At 36.5% G+C, this 21,134-nt stretch overlaps 1 protein-coding gene across 2 annotated transcripts; it reads right to left on the reverse strand.

Annotated features, from left to right (window-relative positions):
* Positions 1–3,185: 3,185 nt before the first annotated feature.
* Positions 3,186–17,227, reverse strand: LOC110777391 (uncharacterized). Of its 2 annotated transcripts, XM_021981994.2 has the most exons (14): positions 16,969–17,227; positions 15,596–16,301; positions 13,841–13,922; positions 13,683–13,739; positions 11,185–11,240; positions 8,978–9,197; positions 7,252–7,335; positions 6,469–6,543; positions 5,978–6,061; positions 4,714–4,778; positions 4,283–4,529; positions 4,077–4,165; positions 3,670–3,784; positions 3,186–3,581 (listed from the first exon to the last, which is right to left on the reverse strand). In XM_021981994.2, exons 2-14 carry the CDS (start codon positions 16,279–16,281, stop codon positions 3,540–3,542), a joined length of 1,902 nt encoding a protein of 633 aa, XP_021837686.1. In that variant the 5' UTR covers positions 16,282–16,301; positions 16,969–17,227; the 3' UTR covers positions 3,186–3,539. The 2 variants fall into 2 exon arrangements, with proteins under 2 accessions (XP_021837686.1, XP_021837687.1); XM_021981995.2 differs by lacking the exons at positions 15,596–16,301; positions 16,969–17,227 and adding an exon at positions 14,265–15,003 and having other exon boundaries at positions 13,841–14,170.
* Positions 17,228–21,134: the final 3,907 nt, after the last annotated feature.

The raw sequence follows: 21,134 nt of genomic DNA on the forward strand, positions 1-21,134 counted from the left end.
ACTAGCTATTATTTATAAGAGCTAGCTCTTATTTCAGAAATTTCTCTTACAATCTCCAAATATGAGACTTCCATTACACACCTAAGAGCTAGCTCTTATTTTTTCTCTCTCCTTAAGAGTCATCTAAGAGACTCCCCTTATTCATGCTCTTAGAGCAACAATAGTGGGAGACTCTTAGGTGTCTCTTAAGGAGAGAGAAAAATTAAGAGCTAGCTCTTAGGTAAGAAATGGGAGACTCTTAATTAGAGTGTGTAAGAGAAAATTCTGAAATAAGAGCTAGCTCCAACAAATAAAAGCTAGTGCCATGTCAATATTTTTTGCTTGAAAATAAAATAAAATAAGAGGGTGAGAGTGAATAAGAGTTAGTGGTTAAGAGTTAGTGCATTTCTACAATTTTTGGGAGGGACTCTTATTTGGAGTTAAAGCTTATGTGGATATAGGAGAGAGACTAAGAGTCACCAAAATAAGAGTCTCCCCTTATTGATGCTCTTAGGTTTGTTTAGTTGACATGAAAAAACACGGGAAGTGTAACTTTTTAGGGAGTGGAAGTTTTGGTTTGCATAAACACTATGAACTTCAATTCTACTCCGCATAAAATGGAGGAAGTTACCTATGTATAGTTTATACGAAATACAAGATTCGAACTCATGACCAATTAATTCAAATGCTAATGATTTATCCACTTGGCTATGTCATGTGCCATGTAATATTTTGTGAATGAAATATAACTAGCTTCTGAGCTCGTTCAATGAACAGGCAATTATATTTATATATGTTTTCTAAGCAGTCTTTTAAAGTGCTAATCTTGTGACTATAGTGGGAATATATGATTTATATTGTAAATTTTGAAAGTTTAAAAATATATAAATTAGATGGTGGATTAATATTGAGTGTTAAGGAGGGTGAATAGGTTATATGAATAAAATGATGAATTGATGTTGAATGAGGAAGATGGAGTGGAAAAGGTGTTGGAGCTGAAAAATTCTCCGTATAACAAACAACAAAAGTATTTTCCTGGGTTCCAACAGCTTTTGAAACGCGTTGACTTGCACCTAAACTCCTACTACCTCCCTCTGAGTGACGTATAGAACCATAAGGCGATCTGCTCGCCCCATATCTTGTCCATGGGTTTCGAACTGAAAAGGATGAATCTGAATTTCTCTTTGTGGACGAGGCCGCATGTGTAGCCGCATATTGATCGGATTGAAATCTGGACTCTCACTTGTCAAAGGAAGGTGAATCATTTCCCTGGAAGGGCCTGCTTCCCACCCCAACCTCGGTCGCGGTACCATCGGTTCCATACCCTCCCTCGTTCGCAACTGCTCTGCCAACATCTCCGCATTCTTGTACTCCACTCCCACTGGACCCATCTCTATCTGATTCTTGCATGTAGTCGTCGTCGATTGGATTGGAAATAAATTCAGCAATTGAGCTTGAGTGATTGGACACTGAGCTTGATTTCCTCTGATGGATGTTGATTCATGTTGTTGCGAAAGTGTCTCGGTCCTCTTTGTATCCAATTGCGATTGTTCCTCCTTTGATTGAATTTCTGACCCGATTTTGTCTCCATGCATGTTGTTTTGGGATTTTTCTGGTTCTCCTTGAACTGGTGAGTTTGGAAAGCTTCTATGGGAAGAATAGAATACAAATGACCAAGAAGGGGATTGGTGAGTTGTGAAGAAGACGTGTTATCTAAGGTTACCCTCTCCTTAGAAATACACTAAAGGTTTAAAAAGGTGGGAGCTGAATCATCATCACCAGCCAAATGTATGAACGAATTCGCCAAGTGTACGGCGTGCTGCTCTCCATCCTTATTTACTGCTGGTAGCACGCTTCCTTCTAATGGAGATTGGCTTGGGGAAAGTAAAATTGTCGTATTAGCTCCCTTGTGTAATTGATTATCTTCATTATCCTTGTGTAATTGATTATCTTCATTATCCTTTGCTCGCATACATCTCAATTCGAATCAAAAGAATCTGGACAACCAAAGAGCTTTCGGGAGACAATAGCATCGTCCACGCGATGGTTTAAAGAGGCGCGTAAGATTATCACAACATCTTTCGAATGGGATGACAAAGAGGATGAATCACCAGAGGATAGTTTGGTGGTAAAGTTTGATAAACTAACGTTAAACAAACTCAGATCGCCATGGAGGATGACTTTAATGGGAAAATGTATGGGGATCCAAATTAAGCCAAGTTATGTGGAAACTAGGGTCAGAGCGATGTGGAGAGTTAAAGGGTTGCTTGAGGTCATTGATATTGGAAAACAAGTGTTCTTATTCAAGTTTACACAACCAGATGATTATGAGCGGGCATCATTTGGAGGGCATTGGTTTATTATGGATCACTATTTGATGTTATCAACATGGAGACCAAATTTTAGGCCATCTATTAATAACTTCGACTTTATGTTGGTCTGGGTCCGGATTGAGGAATTTCCAGTGGAGTACTACGACAAAGATGCCCTGTTTGAGATTGCAAAAATAATTGGTAAGCCGGTTCGAGTTGATTATGCAACAGACAAGGTAACCAGAGCAAGATTTGCACGAATTTGTGTAGAGATTGATTTACGAAACCCACTAATTACGAGAGTTTGGGTGGGCGGTCATTGGCAACAGATAGAGATTAAAACATTACGACTCTTTGCTTTAAGTGTGGAAAAGTAGGACACGTAACTGAAAAGTGTGATGTATCGAACGAGATCAGGTTGGATAAGGCCCAAATACTAGAGGACCCAAGGATCAAGGAGGAATGGAATCGGATGGAGCACAAATGGATGTTGATAATGGACCACAACCACGTTCAAGAGGCATCCAAAGTTTAGTAACAAAGGAAAAAGAACAATAAAAGAGGCCCAAAAAACAATTGGAGTAAACAAAAACAGGCAAATATGAGGATATGAAACGTTCAGATTCAGATGAGTGAAATGTCTGCTTTGCATCACACCAAAAATCGATACAATTTATCGGGAATTCTGATTGGATATCTGTTATCCAAAACTAAATACTAGGGCAGATTTCTATGCAACTGAGTGGCCAAATAAAAGTCATTTTTGTAACACCAGTAAGACGATTTTAAGGGTGTAGATGTCCAGATTGTAACTTTGAAAGAGACAAACCATATAAAGGGTGTTGCGTTGTTGTAACAAGAAAAAACATGTTTGCAACTGAACAACAAAAAGAATTGCAGGAAATATAAGCAATTATACAAAATTTGAGAAATGAGTACATGGCAAATTTGGTCACAAGTATTCAGACCCTTGGTATAACAAAAATTCTAAATAAACTTTGTGAAAAACAATAGTCTTTAACAAATCCAACCTATCAATCTATTCTCGCTACATTTGGAATAATAAAAGTACTCCTGCCGGACCTTAACCAGAAGGACCAACCTACTAAAGATCACAAAAAATAAATTAAAGAAAATGATCCTAATAATTGCCTGAGGCTTTCTCTACAGGTACCGGAAGACGACTCCAATCATCTTCCGGATATCTTTAGCTCGGTCACAAATACTGCAACTCCACAACATACTTTCTCATCTGCTTTCTGGAAATTTAGCCTCGTATTCTAGAGGAAGCTGCATAGAAGTATAGAACACCACTCAATGTATCAGGGATTTATCCCAGTGAATTACACCAAGGCCAAGGATTAAAAAATCTACTTACCATGTATGTTGCACTGATCATTTTCCCCGCAAACCATCTGCCATGTAGTGCACGTTGTGCGTTCATTGCTGATTGGGTATTATCAAACTTCAAGTATACATATCCTTCGGTATTCCTGCTCTCAGAAAGATAAAGAAACAAAGTGTGAACGAAGAACGATCAAGACACATTTTTAAACAAGACACCGATACATTGGGCCTTCCGCATTTACATATAAATACATGTATTTAGAGAATCTTGGACAATTTATTCAAAATAATCTCACCATAATTTAAGTCCTTTTATTGCGCCAGCTCTATTTTCAGGCCATTTATTATACAAAGTACTAATACAGCATGCATATAACCAAGAGTACGCTAATTATTTCATGACTTTAAAATGATGCTCTAAAAGCTTTGAGTTCTTACTTGTCTACAAAGATGTGCTTCAGTGGCCCAAACTTCGTACACTCATCCTGCACATCCTCCTTTATGTCCAGATCGAAATCTGGTTCAGTCTGAAAGAATGAAAAGAAAAAATATGAGCAACAAAAAGAAGCATTTCAAAGAAACCAACGGTATCAACAAAAAGACAGAAGCATTTCAATAGAACCCTTAATAATGATGCTACAAACCTCCAGGCTGGGATCAAACATATTTTTCAACAAAAGACATTCGCTGGGGACGCCCATGGTATCAACCATTGAGAGAGTGCCTGGAGCAGCAGAAAGACCAGAACCAGGTAATCCCCCAAGAGAAGAAACAGAAGGCTGCATGAGAGGAGCGACCAAAGGAGAAATTCCAGGAGCCCCTGGAAGTGGCATAGACGCCATAGAAAGACCTCCGCTATTAACAGCTGAGGAGGCAAGTGAACCAGCAACACTACAATCACACCAACAACATCAATCAAAACGCCATTAAATTGACAGACACCTATTTGTCTCAAGGTTGAGGAAAAGGCATACCACCAACTCAAATTCCCAAGACTTGACGATAAAGCTTAATATAACAAAAGTCATGGCCAACTAGACATTGGCCCTTCCAAATTAAATTGAAAGATACTAACCCTGTAGCATTGCCGCTGCGATCCAACTTTTGCATGAGGAGTGCTCGGGAACTTGCATTTAAAGCCTTAAAAAAAGCAGAATCAGATAATTAATTATTGGTTCTATTTTGAACAGAACATAAGTTGGAAAAGTAGAAAATATTCAGACTGCAGAGACCAATTTCATACAAAACAAGCAAAGATAATTGCGACTTTGCAAGACATATGGTCAACTTGTTGCTTTGAATAGTATAAAAAGACTAGGTTAGCCCTGTGCATTGCCCCAACATAAACAGTTTCTTTGGTGGAGGGGGGTAGTCATTACTCCGTATTCGGGAAATGGCCAATGGGTTGGAAGGACAAAAAAAAGAGGGGAAAAGATGATGTCATAAACAGTACAAATATGTTGTAAGCAATGCCTTCTTATAGTTACAGATTTCACTATCTCGGGGCCTCTGACTACAACGTCAATTTGTCAACTACAACTACGTTGTATTGTGTGTAGTTGGAAAGGGTTTCACCTTATACCCTTGAGGTCATGGGTTCAAAATCCCTACCAGGTGCTGTTCTTGGATGGACTCCCTTATCCTCCCCCCCCTCCCCAAGAGCCTAAAATAATTTCACCTTATAGTATGGTTGGTTTACCGGTAGGGTTCTTCATAACACACAAAAACAGTCAAATATACGGAGTAGATTAAAAGAGTGTTGCTATTATGTTAGGCGGTTTTTTCTTTTTCTTTTGGGGTGGGGGGGGGGGGGGGGGGGGGGGGGGGGGGGGGGGGGTGGCATAAGGTGTGGAGCACAATAAAAAGCACGTTGCTAAATGGTCCAGGGTAAATAACAACCAAGTTGAACACTGACTGCATATAATTGTACACCATATGCCTGGTATCCTTTCAAAGATAATTTGTTTTCTTTCTCCAACTTTTCCTAGGTAACAGGCATGCTGCAATTTGCACAAGCGGCACAACGCTCAGACAGCAAAATAAGTCTAGATCAGCATTAACATGTTTACTGTAACCAACAAAACAGAGGAATGGACAGGTTGATTTTATGCCAGCATCAAATACCCACATAAAACTCACAAAAACAATAAAGCTTTGAGCTACTTAGTGTTTTTGAAAAATTTTCAAAGTGGAAGCAACTTCTAAGGGACATTCTACAGGATAAAATTAACCCTACCCCAGACTCTGTTTCCAAGAAACATTAGAAAGCTTCAAATACAAGATATTAGCAGCAAAAATAAGAAAAGCGGAAACCCCAAGAAAAAGAGTCCCCTACTCACCAAGCCACCGCCTTCATCATCATCTAAATCACCAGTAGTTGCCCCTGCATCTTGCATTCCAGGTTGATCAGTAACAGCTGAAACCTGATATTACAAGCAACAAAATGTAGAATAAGTCACTTCACCAAGAAAACAGTACCTGTTTAGTATGGCATTTAGAACGGCTGTTTCACCAGTTTTGTAATGATTTAGCCATTCAACATATAAAACTTCCAACAAAATAACCACAACCACTAAATAAAAATTCCAAGTGGTATGAGATGGTCCAAATGTATGCGACCTAACTTCTAAACAGTCAAACACTGTTAGAACTTAGAAAGGCCGTTTCTAAAAGACCCTAATAAAACAATTTGCTTTTTAACAAGTAATAAAAAACATTGATCACATGTAGCTGCACATAAATCGGGAATACATAAAAGTATTCAACAAAGGTGTAAAATGTGAAAAACCATTTGCAAACAGAAGACTTAGAGAAGAGCTGTCATGATTACCTTCATAACCCGACCACCAATATCAAGTTGTCCATTTAAAACTTGAGCAGACTTGGCATCTTCAAGACGTGCAAACTGCAAAGCATGACAAAAATCAGCATCAAAATAAAAGAAACTCAACAGGAACCAACAAAGACTATGTAATGTAAGCCACTAGCAGTTTAACACTTCAAGTTGCACGCAAGTACGCAACAAGAGGAGAAGTTTGATGCATGATGATCTATGTCATCTAGTAAGAAGGTGACGAGGAAATTAGGGAGAGGGTACAACTATTGTAATCATTTTCAGCATTTGAGTAAGAACAGGAAAATGGGGGGAACAAAAAAATCGATGAGCTGGGAATTGAAGGAAAAAATCACTAGTCCTCCGTTTTTATTTATTTGCACCATTTCCCTTTTTAGGAAGTTGCATATTAATCTTTTACGGTTTGTTTTCACATGTTTTTTGGTGTGTTCAGACTTTACACGCCAAATATCCATGTTACCCTTAATACACATTTTATATCACCATTGTTACATGGCCTTTCTCTTTCTTTTGTTTGATATCACATGATCATTTTCGATATTTACTCTCTTAGTTTTTGTGCCAACCCCAAATGGTGCAATTGAAAAAAAAATGGAGATAGTTTTATTTACCTTTTATAATCTTCATCATGTCATTATACTATATACATTTTCCCTGACCTCAAAGTGGTCTATACTAGTTGCACGCTTGTGTCAATTGTTTAAAGAATCGGGGAAAAAAAAGCTAATTTTGCTGGAGGCAACTGAATGACATGCTCACCTGGACAAAAGCAAAACCCTTACAGAGACCTGCTTCATCACGAGGTAACTGCACCAGCTCTATAATCCCAAATGATTCAAAAACCTGGCAAGAATTTCAAATGTTATGACTCATAAAATAGATAGATGGTGAAAAAGCAAGTAAATAAATTAAAAAAAAGTCTGATTTCCAAATCTAAAAAGAAACTCTATACAGGCAGCCAAAAGATATATCGGGAATAGAAAACTAGCGACGACACACTACACTAGTACACACGCGCGCACAAACCCCAAAAATACATTAAAGTTGAAAAGTCCTGACAACTAAAAAATAACCACTGCAGGTAGAAGATTGTCAACCTGATCTTTTTTGACAACAAGAAGATAGTCAAAATGGACCTCTTCAAGTATAAATCCACGATTGAAGACATATTACGAGAAGATACGTAACTTTTGTTCCCCACTTGTTTTCTATCAATGATAATCCCAGTGACCCAACCATCCAACATCAGTCTCGCCAATCACAGGAAATAGAGAGGCCTAGATGTATAGCGCCTTCACCAAAACAATTAAGACTAGCAGCGATGCTGTTTCTATTTTTACAAACAAGTACCATGCAACTCAAATATAATTCCTTTTGCTTAATGGATCACATTGACAATGTTTCTATATTTAGCCATAGTTTATTGTCAACGACAACAATTAATAAGTCAACTGAACTTTCTTGATTGAAGCAACCGTTCCATCTTTACTGAAGTTCCAGCAAATTTTCAGGTTTCACTAACAGAAAAATCAATGTGGAATCATATATAAAACTTACCCACGAATTCAGTAGGCAGGAATTTGTTCGCTAACCTATATCTTAAAGATTTGGTAGAAATAAAAGTTTAGAGAAAGAGATTTGATGCTGAGAGTGAAATTTGATGGTAGATATGAGAGTGAGAAGAGAGTTTCTAAAAAGAGAGTTACATGTGCTTGAGGTAGAGCCATAGTGATGTAGAAAGTTAAACTAACCTGAACCGACAAAGACGATTCGATCAAAACTAACTTGAAATCTAGATACCCGTGAAAAGTTATTTCAAAAACTCACTTCTAAGTTGAGAACTAAGCTTGAACAACCGCCCAGCCTGTTAATAGTAGCACAAAACTAAACTTCACTCAAGAACCGGACCCAACCTCGAATAAACCAGAACAATCTAAATAAAACATTCCAAAACACACGGAAAAAATGGTACAAAAATGCACATCAAACAAGAAAATTAGACGAGTCTAAGATGTCTGTGCTCCAAAAGAACATCCCTAGACTCGTTGTAACTCTTTACCGACAATAACCCAGCCCGGTTGACCTATCTGACTGGTCTAGCTTAGAGGGTATTCCAGTCTTCAAACATGGTGGTAGGATTAGCTGCCAGTCAATGGGCCAAACCAATTTCTCTACTCTCTTTTTTAATATATAAAGCAGGTTTTGAGAAACTTGCATAATGTATACAAATACCTACTTAACTTCTTACTCTTTATTTCCAAAAGACATCAACTTCTTTCAATCCCTCAATATCTACAAAAACTTCAGAAATTTAACAGACAAGCCAGTATATCTGTAAGGCTTGTAATACCACATTGTGCAGTATCCAAAAACTACATTAATGAACAACTTAAAACCAACATAAATTGGATCTGAACACACACCCTAGTTACAAATTTCCAATAACCAATGAGCAACCAGGAAGAATAGAAACTGGATTTATTACCACACGTAGCTGATCTTCCGTAATGTTAGGAACTAAATTTCCCACATATAACCTCCTTGCAGCCCCTGAAACAGTGAGACCTGCAGCGGTAGTAGATGTAGACTGAACCAGGTTCTTCTCTGCTTCAGAGGGTTTAACCATGATTGGTTGACCACGGATAAGTTGCCCAGACATAGCTATAGCCATTGGAACTGACATAACATCGTAGAACTCAATATACCTGCACAAGCACATGACATGATATAAATAAAAGAACCTATTTTATCAAACAAACTGCCAATTACATTATGCACTTTCCCAGCCCATAACAAATAGAATAATACACACGAACACAGTATATTAAAGCTATACCTGTGCAAATAAGTGATTGTCACATCATTATTTAGCTGCGTGTACATTCGATGCTTTTGAATTCATCTTAAGTAAACATCAGATTCATTTACCAATTTATTTAGCAGGTGCATCATTTTTTCATTGCAAGTACAAACTTTTAGAAAAAATTGACCTGATGAAAGATTATGTAGCTGGCTTAAGTTCTTAAAATATGAACCTGTGACATAAAGATAGTGTTCCTGAAGTAGACAATTCATGTACTTGCAGCTGAATACATGTAGAAATCCTTCTCATTTTAAAAGAACACACACGTGAATGTGTTCCTCAGTCAATTTGGAACTGTCTCAGCACTGCTAATTAGCTGACAAGTAGAGGGGGAAATTAATGCAAAAGAGTGAATCTGGAAGTAAATCCCTATTGATTTGCCTATATAATGAATTATGACGCATACTTCTCAGGAATGAGTCTGGACTATGGAGTATGATCAGACTCAGGAAATGAGTCAAAGATGAAATAATTTGCAGCAATAAGCTTATACAAACAATACAAACTAGGGTTGATGTAACAAAAACTAGAATGAAAAAACAATCGTTACATTTTAAAACCTTGAACAAGGGTTGTCCCTGGCTAATGCTGTTTATATTTCCACTGCACGAGTGCATGTTGGATGATAAGACCTAATCTTTATTATTTTCTAAAAAGTAGTGTTTCCTTTATTAAGAAATCAATTCCCTCGTGTATCTGTTGCTGCATAACATGATTAACATTACCTCCCCCCCCCCCTATGCCAACTGGTATCAAAGCAATCACCGAACAGCCCCTAACCTCCTCAGACAAATTTCAGTGTACGAATGTACGTCATGCAAGTGTGCATGTACATTCTTTTCCAATGATAAATCTTGATTTGTATGGATTCATTGTAATTCTCCCCTAAGAAAAGGTACGTCTTTTTTACAGCTTTTGAAAATTTACAGCTTTTTTCCCTTGATAAGGAGATTTCTTCCACCGATTGTTTGGCGTTAAATATAGCGGGTTTTGCTGCTTACTAAATTGGCATAGCTGGAACTAATCAAAACTCCTTTGGTTATCAAAATTCCCCCACTTGTACTAAATACAATTTTTTATTTTTTTTGACAACTTCAAACAATCCACCTCTTCACAATCAAACAAGCCTGCATCTGACATCCCAGTTGTTATGCAAAGAACCAAGTGTAAGGGAAGGGCATAATAGGTGGTGAGTAATATTAGGTAGAAGACAAATTAGGTAGTTAGAGTAGAGATGCTATAAATAAAGACACACTGACTAGGGTTTAGAAGGCATGTTGAGAATTTGGTAAGCTTTGGCTTTGGAGAGTGGAAACCTCAAGTCACTAACCTGGAGATTGGTGGCCTCAAATCACTACCTTTGTATCCCATTTTGTGTTCATTCATCTATCAAGCAAATTATTATATTTTCTTCTGTTAATTTTCTGCTCAAAAATAACAATTCTTTACATGTTAGTTGTTAATAATCTTCACAAACTCCTCAGAACCAGAAGGATGTCCTCGGCCCGGGTTGGAGAAATTCCAAGATGTCAGCCTAATTTTCTGACAATATTTTTTGAAATGACAAATACAAAATGAAATAGCCTACTAAAAGACTAACTTCAATTTCAGAAACTGTGGAATTTCAATATGTAAAGTTGTAAACCAAACAACACCATGGGTAACTCAGGGAGTCAGGGACATCAGCTTTAACTTTCAAATACCAATTAAAAGCTTGATAAAAGTAAACTTCTCAAAATACCCAAGTAATGAAATGTCCTATAAAGGAAGACTAATCAGTAATCCACAAAGATCCATAATGTGAAGCCATATACAGTGAAACAGCTTACCCAACTCCCTTCGAACGTCTAGAATTACGATCCATGATGAGCCGTACATCTCGAACCTGCAGATGATCAACAGAACTCAGAAAATATTGGGGGGGGGGGGATAACACTTGATGTTTTAAGAACGGATCTCATGGAATAATCATATACTCATATAAATGGTTACACAGAGATCAAAGTAGCCAGCCAGTTTTGTAAAAGAAAGCAAAGGAAAGGAAAAATGGGTAGACAATGCACAGATAATACAAAACAAGAAAAAAGCAGCCGTGTGAAGCAAGGAAATTTCCGGCAAACATGTTATCTTTGTCCACAAGATTCTCAACCCAATCATGCTCATTGTGGTAGACCAGAGATGGTGGGTTGATGTGTTCTTAGACGTTACCTTTTAAGCAGCTGGGCTTCATCCAATAGCCAGAGCATTATTTTCAAATTATACTAAAATCTTTAGGGTGTCAGAAGGACGAATCCTAGCCACTGTGCAGATAAATGTATCTTGATATGGATTCATCAACAGTGGACAATACTTTTCATGCACTTCTGCTAATTGAATAAGTAGTATCAAAACAACGAAAAGGAATGAAACAGCTCTAGCTCGTATATGAAGTACTGGGGAATCAGTGGAAAAACGAGACCTACATAAAAAATAAGGTAGCAATAATGCCCCCACCCCCACCCCAAAAAAAAACAATATTTTCAATCTCCAAAGGTAAACATTCTTAAAATCACCAAGCACCCTAATGGATAAGGAAGCTATTGGGTAAATCAATCCCCAAGAAGATTGCATGGAAGAGAGGCTCATGATAAATAAATAAATCCAAGCATGTATGGCATCAGAAACTCGGAACAGCACCTAGGCAACTATAGAACTCAGGGTCCGTTCGGCATCATTTTAAATTTTTATAAAACTTAAAACAGATTTTAGTTTTAGTTTTGGATTTTTTAGAAACTCAATCAAAACGAGGCATTTTACTGTTGCCGACTACTACATCATAAACAGAATTTCCTCTTCTTTTTTTTTTTGGGGTACTTTGTATGTTTCGTACCAGGAGATATTATTGACCCCTTCCATCTTCATCCTCCGTCTCTTTTGCTTTCTTCTTTCCCAAAAACTTTAAATGGTGCTTCATTATATATAAATTGCACATCATCATATTTTTTATCAAGAAAGCTCTCTTTAGCCCCATCAGACTGTCATGAAATGCAAGTTTTTCCATTGTAAATTTATAAAAAAAATTGATAAATTTTGTGCACCCAAATAACACTAACCAATTTACCACCACTGTTTTGACCTGAAACCGCAAACCTCAATAGCTCCACTAGAACAACCATACCAAACCTCATCAACCGAATCAATTATTTGTCTATGATGCTGCTACTACTTAATTCACGCTTCAGTTCTCAAAATTGAAAGCCCAACAAATTTCTTCAAATCTTCTTCACTTTAAAATTATATCATAAAAATAAAACCTCAAAACACCATATTTATCAACCCTTTTTCCGAAAGATCCTTCATTCTTTAGGATGATTTTAAAATGAAAGTCGAGAAATATAATTGGTTTAACAAAGATCTGAATACAGACTACTCCAGTTTAGAGGAGATAGATCAAAAAAAATTCTTAAATCTATGAATTTGGGGAGGAAGAATTTGAGTATATTTGTGAAGGACAACCGACGAAGGGAAGAGCAAGAGGAGAGTGGAAATCTGTGGAAGAAGACGAAACTCAGAAATTAAATGGATACAAGTGAGAGGAGAGAGACACTCAAACTGGATGAGCAGAAGAGATAACGCTTCCACAGAAAACCAAAATACAGAAACCACTAACAGTGGTTTTTGATTTTCCGTTGTAGTTTTGTGGAAACCTACGAATACTTGATTTTTTCAACGCTTTATCCGTACGCGTTTTATTTTATTTTTGATGAAAAAACAGAAAAACCAAAAACTAAAATAGTCCCGAACGGACCCTCACATAGTCACATGTCCATTTTCACATTTTGGTGGCGACAAAATCAAGCTTGGATGGATTACCAAAACTGAAATGGAAAGTAACAACTAACATATGGAAACTGACTCCCTTGCAACTTATTACCAAAACTTACTAAAAAGGGTATGAAGTTAAACGCTTAAAAAAAGGGACAGTGAAAAATATATTCTGTCAACTTAATATGGGGAAAAGGAAGTATTAATTCAATATTTATAATAAGATATTAAGGATTGAGCCAAACCAGATCAAGAAGTTCAAAGGTTAAAATTATTCATTAGCATTGATTTTAGGCAAACGTTGACCCTAGACTTGAGAAGAGTGGCATAAAAGAGTGTTAACGCAACAGCAAACAATATACAATGAATGACATAAAAGCAAAACATGATGAGATTTCACATAGTATACCAACGAAAATAATTTCAGAATTGAAAATTGGAAAATCCATCGAAAGTCAGTGAACAACAGCACCCCATGTATAGTACTACTGTGTGAAACATTGCACACAATTAGACTTCTCACCTTGCCTGCTCTAGAGAAAAATTCAAAAATGTCCCTTTCATCCGCCCTTAGAGGGAGCTGCCATCAACATAAGATAATTTCAGCTAATAAAATTGGAAAGGAAAATACTGCCACAAGCATACAAGGTAAAGACTGATAAAATATGTGCACAAACGTACCTGATAAGCAAAAACTGTCCTCTGATCTCTTTCAGGGTCAGCCTCTGGTTCAGTTGTTTCGTCCTTCTTTTCCTTGTGACGTCTGCAGAAAATAAAAACACTCAAATAACTTAACTTAAGAAGAGCAAGATCGGGGGGGAAAGAAGGCAGAAACTGAGACAAACACTTCACTGGGTTAAAACCTATGAAGAAAAAGTCAAGTCCTAATCCAATTGATATAATAAACATAAACCATCGGACCAGCAAGGATGTTTAAAATTATTATAGCAATAAAGAGATCTTGAAATAGCAGCAATCTGCTCCACTACTCGCATAAAAGTCGACCAAGCCCTGCAGCGAACTGCAGCAAGTTACTAGAAGGAACAAGATTTCACAAATAATCAAACTTTAATATCATACGGGAGTAGAAGACAATCTGACAAACCTGTTCAAACACAAGGACATGGACATCAAGAGCAAGGGAATTTTCAAATAAATTTCTAAAGAACTAGGGATGCAGCATTTTTGTTTATGAAGAATCATTTTTGGGAGCGGGTGAGGGCTGAGAGGCTATAGGTAATTTTACTATCTACGTGGAAAGAGCCCAAAAGATTTCCTCGGGCAACCCAAACAAGCACCATTCAATCTGCCAGGTTAACCTTATTGGTGAGCAATGCCTACAGCATACAAACAGGTGAAAGTAGAAAACCCAAACAATACATTCAAAGAGCAGACAAAATGGGTTCATTGGGAGAACGGACTTCAAAGGGCTGACCAACAAGAAGAATTAGGTAGGTACTATCGTGAATAAGTCCTGAAAACATCTCGCTGGTGACAGGCTGGCAGCAACGCCATTGTCAAGTGTCTAGTAGTGAATAGAGCATGGAGTAAATCTTTGAACTACTTAAATGGGAAAAGGATTTAAGGAGAACCTCCAAATAGTATACCATATGAATTCAATAGCCTAAGGATTGATATTAAGTCATTAAACAATTTGTTAGAACATAATAGTCCTGCTATTTTGCAAGCCCTGTTAGCCAAGTGAACACTGTTAATCCCACAGGAATCAGAAGATGAAGTGCATCTCCTAAGCAAAGCCCATCACTCCCTTAACAGCATGTCTGCAACAGAATAAATGAAATTAAGCACTGTGCCGAGAGGTGGAGGATAAGAAAAATTCTTAACAAAACATCATCCTAATAGCCTCCAATACTGAATCCCAACAGCAAGACTTCTCACAAAATCCCCGGGAGTTTATGCAGAACATTAAAAGCCATAGCTTGATTTCCAGAGCCTGGCTCATTTGCCAGAATGACCATCTGAAGATTGATCTAGCATATCTGCGAGTTCCCAGAATCTAGCTTTCAATACTTGGAAAATTTTACCATCAAAAGCACAAGAAAGCACATAAGTCATTACAAAACGTAGGAGTTCTGCTTAACAAAATATCACCAAAAATTAATTACAGCATCACTTGAACAGGGAATAAAAATGTTGCATTGATGCCTGACATGAGTCATGAAAGACACCAAGCTATATTTGAGCTCAGTTTAAAAGCCTGCTGAGACACGTAGAAGTGATATCAAGGAATCCATTAAATCAAGGAAACAGTTTGTTTGATGGCAGAACTATTAGCGAGAATCAAAAAAGATTCATCAGCCATTTATCACAAACTGGAGAATACATATGCAGATGTCAAATTAGATGAAGAAGTTTACCTCTGAAAGCAGCCAAATAAATAATAAATGGTAAAAAGATATTTTAACACAAATGTACCTGCTTTCTCTGTCACGTCCATCTCTTTCATGACTCTTTTCTCTAAATTCTTTGTCCCGACTCTTCTCAGCGAGTTCTCTGTCCCGGCTTCTCTCCCTGTGTTCCTTATCCCGAATCCTCTCCCCATCCTCCCGGGTCTTCTCCACATCCTCCCGAGTCCTCTCTCCTTCCTCCCGACGTCTAACTGAATGACTCCTACTACGTCGATCTCGATCATCTCTGTCCTTCTCACGGCTCTCTCCATCCTTCTCGCGGTCGCGTTCTTTTTTACCAGAATCACGGTCTCTTTCACGTTCTTTTTCCCTTTCCCTACCTCTTTCACGGTCCCTCCCATTTCTCTCTTCTCTTTCTCTGTCTCTATCCTTATCCCTATCTCCTCGACTACTTTTGCGCCTCTCCCCATCCTTCTCGCTCCTTTCTCTTTCTCTAGATCGTGACCGATGCCTGGATGAACCCTTCTCTCTATTTCGTTCTTGATCACGATCACGTACCTCATCCCCAGACCTAGACCGCTTAGATTTGCGATCTTCATCCTCAACCTCTTCACCCCGACGCCGAGAACTCCGGCTGCGATCCTTCTCCCCTGATTTTATGGATTCATCACCACCATTGGAAGCTTCCTTCAATTTCTGTGGCTCGGGATTTTCTACCGTCTTCTCTAAATAATCATACTCGTCAAAATCCATACTGATGGCTCTTCAAATCACTGCACCAACAAACTGTTCAGCTTTATCCTCGAAGAAGGATAAATATGGATTTCAAACAATGATTTTTGAGCACATAACAAAAATCAAACACTCCATATTACCAAGAGTTGGACTCAGCAACAACAAAATCCCCCAAGCAAAACAATAACTGTTCTAATGGCACGCCTCAATTAACATAAAGTACAATATAGCACATAAATCGGGTTTTAATCGAGAAATCAGGTAAACAACAACTACAACTTCCGAAAAGAGATAATAAACACCCAACTTACAGTCAATAACCATAAAGCTGCAACTCACAGTTCAGTAAAACCTAATAAAGCTCACTCCTGAGCTAAAATTAAAAGATTAAGCAATTCCCTCAAAAGCAAAATCTCAGTTATGATGCCTATTACATCTATTGACGACTATTATCATCAATTTTAACACAAATCTATTCGGATAATTCATCAACGACGACAGATTCGGCAACATGTAATTGAAAAACAAGTAGAAGTTCGAAGTAGCAGAGTAAAGTAGAGTAAATTCAACATAAAAATTGAAACCCTAAGCATAAACAAATTGATTTACAAAAGGGGAAATTAATTTCCACTGGATTATAAACCAATATAATGTACGAAAAACGAAATTGAATCCAGAAATGAAAGAATTAATGAGGGATTTTACCTCAAAAGTATGTGGAGACGAGCAAGGGATAACGAGCAAGGAAGAGAGAGAAAATGGTGTTTTTGAAGAGGGGAGAAGAAATAGCGAGAGAGCTGCTACTTGTTGAGAATAATATTTTCGGAGATTACTTTTTCGGGGGCGGGCGCCTTCTCGCTCTTTTTGGCTTGTTTTTGATAGACTTGGAAAACCAAATTACTCCGTAGATAGATTGGGGGGGATAGGAAGTCGTTTTAGGGCATCATGATTTTTTGATATTTGGATTTTAGGAATGGGAATACGGGGGAATATGGTGGATTTATTTGTCACACATTTTCAGTCACATTAAATAATTAGGTGCTAATAATATAAGGCTTTTAAATGGATGATAAGAAGATAGGGAGCTAAACTAAATTACGGAGTATAAAATGATAATTCTGAAACGTTATCTACGCTTGAGTTTTAGCAACTGAAATTTTCTTCTTCTTTTTCTTCAAAAAAATTTGATAATAGAAAAATAATGGAATAACCAACAACATATATCTCTGTTTCGTGGAAAAAAAATGTCTCCCCTATCAACCGATCAAACATATTCGGTATGTTACTCTACCTTTTATTTTACTTTATTTTTCTTATTAGTTTTCCTTGAATTTGATTATTGTGTATATTGAGGATTGAAGTATATATTGTGAAAGAAACACACTTGCGGATTGAGATGAAGATTTTTGTGGGATGCAATAGTTTTATTTATGCCGCGATGCAATATCATTTCCATAGTTTATGTTTGTTAGGTCAAATCCTAATGATGTTTAGAAATCATTATGAGAAGCACCCAGTGACATAACCTCGTAGTCTTTAGAAAAAATCTTCAAGGATAAGAAATAGGGCATGTTGAACTATGATAGAGTGACATCTGAAGAGATGCATGTGATTCATGATATAAATGATACTCCGTAATCAATATGGGGCACAAAGTGATTTTTTATTTAAAGTCAACAGGATATTGGATTTTATATTAAAAATATTTGTAGATAAATAATATGATGTAGTTATATTTAATATTTTGTAACATATGGATCTCTCTAAACCAGAAAAACAGACGTATATTGTATTGTGATTTTTTGGAATTACCACCTTAAAAAGTTCAAACTTTTATAGTTACTACCTTATAATTTATTTATTTTTAAAATTACCACCTCAAGTTAATAAATGTTTTCAAAATCACCCCTCTTAATGGAATCTGTCAAATTTGTCGTTAGTGGGGCTCACTTCAACAACTTTTGATTTTCCCTCCTTTTATCCTCCGTTAAATCTTCCTTCATTGTTCATATCTTGCTTCAAATTCTCACAAATAAAACAAGAAATTCAATCATTTTCTTTTCAATTTTTTCAAGTACTTTAATTAAAGGCAACAAAATCCCTCAATTTCCCCCAATTTGGATCATAGATAGATCATGCAAGCATTTAATTTCCCCAATTCTGAAATTAGGGTTCTTTAATTTGTGGCTGATTTTAAACCGCGAAACGAGATTAAGGTTATAGTTTATTACCTTTTTTCTATGGAAGTTATAGTTTATTACCTAATTGTTAATTTACACACCAATTAAGCATAAAATGATCGTTTATAGTCCCCCCCCCCTCCCCCAAGTACGTGAAGCGCAGGGTCGGCTAAAAGGGGTCCAACAGGACCTACAACACCGGGCCACAAAATTTTGTGGACCAAAAAGAAATTATGTTGGTTAAAACCCAAAAACAAATATTATATATTTAACAGCTGCTTTATTATGCATTATGTAATCTTTGTCCCAATTGATAAAGACTCATAAGTCATAAGTGTGGTAGCTAAGACCAGAGTTCGATTATTCGCCTGCCCCTTTTTATTTGCTTTTTCATGTCCATCAAACTTTTTCATCAATTTTCTCAAACCATCATACATAAAATGTTAAACCATATTATTAATTTGACTATATAGTTTGTATAAATAAAACAATATTAATATAATAATTATGTGTTTTACATTAAATAATTGCCCTTAAAAATTTGTAGGCGCTCAATATCTGTATTTAGCACAGGGCATCCATAAAGTCCACATTGCCGGAGACGACCTTGGTGAAGCGATTGATTTCCCCCCACAATAACATGCTTGTACTATATTCTTTTTTTACTTGACTAAACCTTTTTGTGCAATATATTATAACAGAGATGGAGGAAGGAGAACTTTTAAGGTGGATGAGATTTCAAAGTACAATGAAGAAGAACATTAAAGAGGAAGAATGGAGGGGGAAAAAAGGAAAACTTAACATAACCGTTGAGGACTTGTGGTGTGCCCTACTAACGACAAACTTAACAGTTTCCGTTAAGAGGTAATGATTTGGAAAAAAAAAACATATCAGGTGGTAATTACAAAAGTTTGAACTTTTTAAGGTGCTAATTATTATCAAGTATAATAATTGTTTGCTAAAATCCCTAGCCCCATTAACGAGTTTGAAGGGGCTCCATCAACTTACCGATGTAAAGACCTAAATTTTAATTTTATGTTTAATTTTTTGGTTTATTTGTTTTGTTTTTAGGTTTATAATATTGTTTCCTCCTTATACGAGGAAGATTTCTCCCTCAAAAGATAAGGATAGTTGTCTTCTCCTTGCGATTTTGTTTGTTTTTTTTAATATTCAGGATCGGTGATCTGAAAGACTACTGATAATTAGTCCATTGGTAAAAATAAATGTGATCGCAACGACGGTCATTTTACGAACACATTCAAATGGAAATCATCCTCTCATTGCTACGACAAATTGTTATTATTTATTGAATTGGCTTTACTATATAAAAAAAAGTTAAATAATACTACCTTAGTTTTATGAAGATTTTTACGGTTACTATTTACACAAATATTATGATAAAAATGGAAAAGTTGATTGAATATAATAAAATAATAGACAAAGTAAGAGAAATAAAAATGTGGGTGGTGTAAGAACAACAAAAATAAAGTAAAAGAAAGTGAGTGAAAATTTGTAAATATTGTGGGGGTATGAAAGGTAAGTTAGTAAATTTTCATGTTCAAAAATAGAATAAAGAAAATTGTAAAGAACATTATGAAATGGACTAAAACGGAAAGTGTAATTATCATTTTGAAACAGAGGTAGTAATTTGTATGAATGATTTCACCATTCTAAATTTATTATTGGAAATTTTTTCAATTATTACCTAGATCTTTGGTGAGTTTGTGAATTGTTGAAAGTTGTGAAGTACTACATACGTCTTTTAACATTCGTTGTCAAGTACTACCTAGTTGTCATTAATTTATTTTCTAACCAATTAGTCAACTAATAACACCATAATCACCCTAAAAATATATTAGTTATTTTAATTACTAATTAAAAATTAAAACCATTGATTTTTAAGTTTGGGTGGGTTATTTTTTAACTTGAAGGATTCGACTCAAGTGGACCATAAAACAATATAACTCGGTCGATAATTGAAGGTCCAGTGAGTTCGAAACTCCTAGCACCACTAACCAAGCACACCACAATCCTCGGCCGATTCAACTCAGCCTTACGAACTAACTCTGCCGCTGCAATCACCGTCGACAAAGACAGTTGTTGACGGAGCTCGCGTTAACTGAATGTTTCCGGCGTTGCCGTAGGAAGAGAAGTAGAGGAGGAAGAAGAGGGACGATAAGGGTAAAGGGAAAATACGTCAATCAATTCCACACGCCAATCAAGTCCACTTTGTTAACTGCATCGATTAAAAATCAATGGTTTTACTTTGTATTTTTTTTTAATTTATTATTAGTAATTAAGATAATTAATATATAATAGGATGATTATAGTGTTACTAGTTAACTAAATGGTTAAAAAATAGATGAATTGACAAGTAGGTAGTAATTAACGTCAAATGTTAAAATTGTAGGTAAAAATTGTTAACTATTAAAGATGTAGGTAGTAATTCACAAATTCACCAAAAAGCTAGGTAGTAATTGACAAATTTTCCTTTATTATTTTAAGATAGCGCTTCATATGTTTACTGTTGCAGGATGGCAAAATCCCACTCAATTCTACACACTCTCGAGGATCAGTCGCTCATTTTTACAATTCTATAACCTGTATCACGATTATAACAGCCAGACCCAACTACAAGTCGGGAACCTAACCTGAAAACAAACGGGCTTGGCGAACCATGCGTGTGCCACC

This window comes from Spinacia oleracea, chromosome 4 (genome assembly GCF_020520425.1).
Source record: "Spinacia oleracea cultivar Varoflay chromosome 4, BTI_SOV_V1, whole genome shotgun sequence".
Taxonomy (NCBI): domain Eukaryota; kingdom Viridiplantae; phylum Streptophyta; class Magnoliopsida; order Caryophyllales; family Amaranthaceae; genus Spinacia; species Spinacia oleracea.

Excerpts from the sequence above, each read along its gene's own strand:
- LOC110777391 (XM_021981994.2), bottom strand. The coding sequence starts at position 16,281 with ATGGATTTTGACGAGTATGATTATTTAGAGAAGACGGTAGAAAATCCC. Across the intron at positions 13,740-13,840 it reads GGACAGTTTTTGCTTATCAG|CTCCCTCTAAGGGCGGATGA; the intron begins GTACGTTTGTGC and ends TGTTGATGGCAG. Across the intron at positions 7,336-8,977 it reads CGGAAGATCAGCTACGTGTG|GTTTTTGAATCATTTGGGAT; the intron begins GTAATAAATCCA and ends AATTCTTGCCAG.